Genomic DNA, 8,280 nt, shown 5'->3' with positions numbered 1-8,280 from the left:
TAAGCGACGCAGCTTTATTAATTATATCTGACTGAAAGCGATATTCTTCCAAGTCTTCTAAGAAATTATATTTATCTATAAATAATTTACATACTACGTTTTATTTCAGATACCAATTTGAAGAAAAAAAAATCGCCACCAATGTATTTTTACTAGTGCACACACATGAAGGTTTTATTTATCTGAGTAATAAAATTTACCGGACGGAGAGAGGCTGCCAATGTGTAAATGGACTTTTTTGAGACCTTATCCTTAAAGTCCCATTTCGCTTGAAAACGATACAAAGCTATAAAAAAATAATTATAAGTAGCTGAAGTAGATTGCTCAACAACATTGTCAATACCAACACTTGAGTTCTTTTACGCACAATTTAGGCTTAAAAAGACACTGCAGCTTTAGACAAATAACACGATCAGCTTAGTTAAGTCTATAGAAAGTATTTTCGACGAATATGCCGTATAAGCCCAATAAAAGTGCAAAAGATTTAAATTATCATTTTACAAGAATAAGGTTTTTGATTTAGCTTTTAATAAAAACAATCCGCATTCACAGATAAGGCATATTTGCCTAGAAAACACAAATAGGAAAATCGACAAGCCTATGAATTTAAAAAAGCTGGACTGCAATAGCTCACTTCCAACATGCAACCTGACCAAATAAGGGAGAGAGACTTCGGGTTGAAATAGGGCGAGTCTTATGCTAATCGTAATAACGGGTTAATAAGCCAGGCACAGAGAGGAGGGATATTTGACAGTCGTCACAGACTAAGCATCAAAAAGGCTCCAACTGTCAGGCCTTTACATGTTACAAAATTCTTTTTATTAGATCAAGCGGGTAATTTATTCTATAAGGAGTGCAGACCATAGACTGGTCACAGGTCAAAATTTATCTGCAGCACAAATCATAAGGGCTAACATTCACTATTCAGAACCATTAAGTTGTGCACTACAATTTGTTTCATCTCTGTCATGGTTGACAGTCCCGTTCTCCACAATATTTTCTTCTTCCTTAATGTCGGATTGTGTACCACTAGGATTATTATCTTTAAAATTGTTAGGCGTTTGAGCAGGTTTAATATCAGGATTGTTAACTGATTCATCCAAATTAGTATGTTGAATACCATTTGATAATTTATCAAGCTCAGTAGGAGCTGAAGCTAATTTCAGACGATTGAGCAAATCCGTTCTTTCTGTTTGTAGCACACGACATAATTTTTCGAGTTGCACTGTTTTCTTAAGTGTGTTAGCGAGTTCGGCTTCTCTGCTTTCTTTTTCAGCAGCAAGCTTAACAAGTGCTTGATTACTTGCTTCCCATTTCTTCCTCCACTCAAACGTTTCTTTCTCTAGAGATTTTAGCTTCTTCGTCATCTAAAAAATAAATTTGGCAATTATAAGAAAAAGTTATAAATAATCACTGCATTCTGCTTTTCGGGGTTTTGTTTTTGCATTGACTCTCACCAAAGCGTTTTCTAATCCGTGAAAGCCATCCGAAAAATCCTCCCCTACGAAAGTCTTAAATAAATCTATGAAGTTACCAGGATGATGCAAAATGGATGCTTAAATAAAAGGGGACTCCTGTGACAATACTAGCAAAAGAGACACAAAAATGACTCAAATAGTTTATTCAATGGACAGTAAGAATATAAAAACACTCGAAGGAATCGGTGAAAAAATACTTCATTACTACTCAACAAGCCAACAGACTTAACTATAAATCCGATGTTTAGACCTTCTTTTTTTCAGAGAAAATACACAGCAATAGCTAATACAGTTTGATAGGTGAACAACCAATTTAAAAGTCACAATTAATTCCTATACTGAGGCTGCAACCTAATGGTCGTGCGAACTAGAGTTTAACATAGCTTAACATTGGGGAATGGGAGAGGGGGTATGATATTTTAAATACGAATACTCTATGCAATAAGATATATTTTAGATACATAGAGTAATTTTTGCTGTTTTTATTTTATAAGTTTCCTGTCGCAGTTCCTAAATCTAATTTTTGCTCCTCTATGAAATTACAAAAATTTCAAACAGGTTCAATGGCTCTTCGAACGACTATACACAAATTTAAGAAATTCCAACTTAAGTTGAAGACAGTTTTAAATTTAAGGATGGATTAACACAGAACAGAACTCCCCTCATCTTATCTTTCTATCCTAATAGTCACCTTAAATTCAAATGTTAGTCTATTGCCTTCAGATCTTAATTGAAAATAAAAGAAAATCGCAAAATTTTATTCAGACAAGCAGAACATGGTCTCCTGTTAAACCTGCCCTTTCTTGGTTAATCATTTTCTGTTCAATTCTGTCCATTTCTTTATAGAGAACTGATAATTTGATAAACGAAAATAGAGAGTTACACCCACTTTTAGTTTTGGAAGCCACTCGGATTGAGCATACAACCATTTTCCGAATTCATTTCCACAAATAATCGGGTTATGATCATCATTAATAATTAATTAGGCGACAAAAAAGATTTAATCTGCAAAATTATTAGCCTTCAGCGATTGAGTTAAACCCACAGAAACGGACTTTAAGTTATGTGAAAAAATTGCAATATGTGAAAAGTGAACACTGCAATGTGAACAAATGTAAAAAAAATTCTTTTTTAGAAGAATGGTAACGGATATGCATGCATTTATATATTTTTCTTCCCATGGGTAATCATATCGAAGAGCGGTCGTAGAATATACTACTACTACAGACAAATTATTGCAGCACCAAGCCACCTGAGGCTAACAGCGCTACACATGCCCAAAAACTTAATAGCTTTAATGTTTTTGCTTTGCCAAAATCGCGGCTCCTATGCAGCCCAATTTCATTAGCATTTGCCTTAATTCAGTTGGCTTCCCAAAGGGCCAACTTTTAAAGCAAACTTTCAACTGAGACAGTTCTTCACTACTTCTCGATGTGCCTCAGGTAGTTAATTTCACTAAATTTTTCAGTCTCAACATTTGACACAAATACTTTAGGAACTAGCCTTCGAATGAACACATTTCATTAGAGCAATTCATTTCTTTACTTTGTATTCCTAATTGTTTACTTTGGTACAAGTATCGAAGCTTGTCTCCCATTCGCAAGTATGCAGTGTCCGAATATTCGGTTCATTTTTGGTTAAAATCACACTTTCTAGTAGCTTATCTCTAAATTAAAAAAGTAGACTAGGGAAGAATTTGTTGCTTGAAAGAAGAATTTCAAAGTAGGATAAAGTGAGACATTTATTTCAATTTTTTTTATCACAAGCCCCAAAGGGCCGAATTGTAATTTCGGGGTCATAAAGAACAAAACAAGTGAAAGAAGACAATAAAACTAAAAAATTTGCAAACAATGCCAAAACAAAATAACGGAATGAAAAATCATTTAGTCAAAAAGATTAAAATGCAAAGTACCAGATTAAATTAAAAAGATAAACTGGTAAAACTAAAAAAAGTTACAAACATTTACAAAAACAAGAGCTAAGAGCTCATATGGCACTTATGACGAGGCCAGAAGAGCTAAGAGCCAAGAGCTCATTTGGTATGAGCTCTAACAAAATTCTAAGAATCAATAGATTGATTTAAAAGGAAAATCTGACGCTTAATGCTGGTCAGGATTTATAATAAGAGCTCTGAATCACGATGTCCTTCTAAATATCAAAATTCCCATCACCCACTCGTATGTTATAAATACCTCATTTTTTCTAATTTTTTCTCTTCTTTTAGCCCCCCAGATGGTCAAATCTGGGAAAACGACTTTATCAAGTCAATTTTTGCAGCTCCCTGACATGCCTACCAATTTTCATCGTCCTAGCACGTCCAGAAGCACCAAACTCGCCAAAGCACTGAACCCCTCCCCCCAACTCCCCCAAAGAAAGCGAATCCAGTACGGTTACATAAATCACGTATCCATGACATTCGCTTATCCTATCCACCAAGCTTCATCCCGATTCCTCCACTCTAAGCGTTTTCCGAGATTTCCAATTTCCCCCTCCAACTCCCCCAATGTCAACATATCTGGTCGGGCTTTGAAATAAAAGCTCTGAGACATGAATTCCTTCTAAATATCAAATTTCATTAAGATCCGGTCACCCGTTCTTTAGTTAAAAATACCTCAATTTTTCTAATTTTTCCACATTAACAACCCTCAGCTCCTCCAAAGAGAACGGATCCATTCCAATTATGTCTATTACGTATCTAGAACTTGTGTTTATTCTTCCCATCAAGTTTCATCCCGATCTCTCCACTCTAAGCGTTTTCCAAGATTTCTGTTTCCCTCCTCAAACCCCCTATGTCCCCGGATCGAGTCAAAAATGGAGCATCTGAGACATAAGATTCTTCTATACATCAAGTTTCATTAAGATCCGATCACCTGTTTGTAAGATAAAAATACCTCAATTTTCACGTTTTCCAAGAATTCCGGTATCCCCCTCCTACTCCCCCTAATATCACAGGATCTGGTCGGAATTTAAAATAAGAGCTTTAAAGCACAAGATCCTTCTAAATATCAAATTTCATCAAAATCTGATCACACGTTCGTAAGTTACAAGTACATCATTTTTCCGAATTATCCCCCCCACTCCGCCAAAGAGAGCAGATCCGGTCCGGTTACGTCAGTCAAATATCTTAGACTTGTTTTTATTCTTACCATCCAGTTTCATCCTGATCTCTCCACTTTAAGTAATTTATAAGATCCCCCCCCCCAATGACGCTGGATCCGGTTGAGATTTCAAATAAGAGATTTAAGTTACGAGGTCCTTCTAAATATAAAGTTTCATGAAGGTCCGATCACGTCATTTTTTATAATTTTTCAAAATTAACCCCCCCCCCAATTCCTCAAAATAGAGCGGACCCGTTCCAATTATGTCAATCACGTATCTAAGACTTCTGCTTATTTTTCCCACCAAGTTTCATCCCGATCCCTCCACTCTAAGGGTTTTCCATGATTTTAAGTCCCCCCAAACTCCCCCCAATGTCACCAGATCCGGTCAGGATTCAAAATAAAAGCTTTGAGACACGATATCCGTCTAAATATCAAATTTCATTGAGATCCGGTCACTCCTTCGTAAGTTAAAAATACCTCATTTTTTCTAATTTTTCAGAATTAACCCCCCCCCCCCCAACTACCCTAAACAGAGCGGATCCGTTCCGATTATGCAAATCATGTATCTAGGACTTGTGCTTATTTTTCCCACCAAGTTTCATCCCGATCCCTCCACTCTAAGTGTTTTCCAAGATTTTAGGTTCCCCCTCCCAACTTCCCCCAACGTCACCAGATCCGGTCGGAATGTAAAACAAGAGCTGCATAAACAAAATAGGGGAGAGGTAGAAGAAAAAGAAATATAAGACTTGAGCAACGCCAGTATCAAATAATAAAAGAGGAAAACTAGCGGGACATTTTGTTTATTTTTCCTGCAATGAAGAGGACAAAGGCTTTCTTTTTTCATATCTGAGGAAAAGCAAGGAATGGGTCAAGATAAGAACAGATTCAGAGACAATACCAGGCGGGCGAAATCTGAGTGGGGAGTGCCTTATAGGGAAAAGGTTTTCCGTGCGAGGGTTTGTTATTGCATTTTTTGCAAAACAGAGGCATAAAGTAACTCTCCTGCGCTCGAGTGCTTTCAGTGTGGCAATTAGTAGAACAGAGTATGGAACCTTAGCTTCTTTGAAAATTATTTACAGGGATATTTTTTAGATGAGTTAGCGAATCCAGTTAGCGAAAGAAAGCGAATCCAGTACGGTTACATAAATCACGTATCCATGACATTCGCTTATCCTATCCACCAAGCTTCATCCCGATTCCTCCACTCTAAGCGTTTTCCGAGATTTCCAATTTCCCCCTCCAACTCCCCCAATGTCAACATATCTGGTCGGGCTTTGAAATAAAAGCTCTGAGACATGAATTCCTTCTAAATATCAAATTTCATTAAGATCCGGTCACCCGTTCTTTAGTTAAAAATACCTCAATTTTTCTAATTTTTCCACATTAACAACCCTCAGCTCCTCCAAAGAGAACGGATCCATTCCAATTATGTCTATTACGTATCTAGAACTTGTGTTTATTCTTCCCATAAAGTTTCATCCCGATCTCTCCACTCTAAGCGTTTTCCAAGATTTCTGTTTCCCTCCTCAAACCCCCTATGTCCCCGGATCGAGTCGAAAATGGAGCATCTGAGACATAAGATCCTTCTATACATCAAGTTTCATTAAGATCCGATCACCTGTTTGTAAGATAAAAATACCCCAATTTTCACGTTTTCCAAGAATTCCGGTTTCCCCCTCCTACTCCCCCTAATGTCACAGGATCTGGTCGGAATTTAAAATAAGAGCTTTAAAGCACAAGATCCTTCTAAATATCAAATTTCATCAAAATCTGATCACACGTTCGTAAGTTACAAGTACATCATTTTTCCGAATTATCCCCCCCCCCACTCCGCCAAAGAGAGCAGATCCGGTCCGGTTATGTCAGTCAAATATCTTAGACTTGTTTTTATTCTTCCCATCCAGTTTCATCCTGATCTCTCCACTTTAAGTAATTTATAAGATTCCCCCCCCCCCCAATGACGCTGGATCCGGTTGAGATTTCAAATAAGAGATTTAAGTTACGAGGTCCTTCTAAATATAAAGTTTCATGAAGGTCCGATCACGTCATTTTTTATAATTTTTCAAAATTAACCCCCCCCCCCCAATTCCTCAAAATAGAGCGGACCCGTTCCAATTATGTCAATCACGTATCTAAGACTTCTGCTTATTTTTCCCACCAAGTTTCATCCCGATCCCTCCACTCTAAGGGTTTTCCATGATTTTAAGTCCCCCCAAACTCCCCCCAATGTCACCAGATCCGGTCAGGATTCAAAATTAAAGCTTTGAGACACGATATCCGTCTAAATATCAAATTTCATTGAGATCCGGTCACTCCTTCGTAAGTTAAAAATACCTCATTTTTTCTAATTTTTCAGAATTAACCCCCCCCCCCCCAACTACCCTAAACAGAGCGGATCCGTTCCGATTATGCAAATCATGTATCTAGGACTTGTGCTTATTTTTCCCACCAAGTTTCATCCCGATCCCTCCACTCTAAGTGTTTTCCAAGATTTTAGGTTCCCCCTCCCAACTTCCCCCAACGTCACCAGATCCGGTCGGAATGTAAAACAAGAGCTGCATAAACAAAATAGGGGAGAGGTAGAAGAAAAAGAAATATAAGACTTGAGCAACGCCAGTATCAAATAATAAAAGAGGAAAACTAGCGGGACATTTTGTTTATTTTTTCTGCAATGAAGTGGACAAAGGCTTTCTTTTTTCATATCTGAGGAAAAGCAAGGAATGAGTCAAGATAGGAACGGATTCAGAGACAATACCAGGCGGGCGAAATCTGAGTGGGGAGTGCCTTATAGGGAAAAGGTTTTCCGTGCGAGGGTTTGTTATTGCATTTTTTGCAAAACAGAGGCATAAAGTAACTCTCCTGCGCTCGAGTGCTTTCAGTGTGGCAATTAGTAGAACAGAGTATGGAACCTTAGCTTCTTTGAAAATTATTTACAGGGATATTTTTTAGATGAGTTACATTTTTTTTCCGACTCTTCGCGGGAGATGCCAGGATGCCAAACCAGACAAGTATATCCAAGATGAGGGTGGACAAGGGAAGCATAAATCCTTACAGAAAGAGAGCGAGGGGACATTAATTTATTTAGGAGCTAAAGGAGGGAAATAAATGTATTATCTCTATGGATAATATCTTTAACATGAATATCCCACTTTAGATTAGAATAAATTGTGACACCAAGTATTTTCAAAAAGAACACAAAAAATTCTGGGGCGATAGGGTTAACAAAAGAAGGTGTAGTTTTAAGGAAACATATTTGTATTATCATTGGTTTAGAGGAGTTTACTCTGATTTAGAGTCCGGCGCATTGACTGCAATGTGAATGAGGATGCTCACAGGGTTGCTTATTAAATTTTGTAAGACCTTTTCTGACATCAAAAATATTTGTGAACGACTCACTTAATGAGCTAGATTTCCCATAGGTATTCAAATAGGAGGACATAAATTTTATCATGTCTCTTGATCAAACTCAAAAGTCGTTTGGCCCTTGTTCTAAGTTGATTTTAACGTTACACATGCAAAGGGCTGATAGAAGTGGGTAAAAAGACTGAGGGGTTGGGGAATGTAGCCAGGTCAATTTTATTTAGTTTTATTATTTATGTTAGCTAGACCATTTTGACAGCGTTTTCTCGGCAGCCAGATGAAGGGGGAGAGGGACTCCACCTAGAACTACCCTTCTACACTCACTTATTGCAGAGCATTTT

At 37.5% G+C, this 8,280-nt stretch overlaps 1 protein-coding gene across 2 annotated transcripts in view; it reads right to left on the bottom strand.

Moving 5' to 3' along the window:
• Positions 1–511: 511 nt before the first annotated feature.
• LOC136029730 (alpha-taxilin-like) overlaps positions 512–8,280 on the bottom strand; it is a 44,364-nt gene continuing 36,595 nt past the window's right edge. The window contains exon 7 of one of the 2 annotated variants that reach the window (XM_065708238.1): positions 512–1,367. In XM_065708238.1, the coding sequence (XP_065564310.1) occupies positions 921–1,367 (447 nt within the window). In that variant the 3' untranslated portion in view covers positions 512–920. The remainder of the gene's footprint in view (positions 1,368–8,280) is intronic. The other variant, XM_065708244.1, reaches the window with a different exon arrangement.

Source organism: Artemia franciscana, chromosome 1 (genome assembly GCF_032884065.1).
Source record: "Artemia franciscana chromosome 1, ASM3288406v1, whole genome shotgun sequence".
NCBI classification, from domain to species: Eukaryota; Metazoa; Arthropoda; class Branchiopoda; order Anostraca; family Artemiidae; genus Artemia; species Artemia franciscana.
Note: the sequence above shows the minus strand (reverse complement) of the source record. Positions and strands in the feature narration are given on the sequence as shown.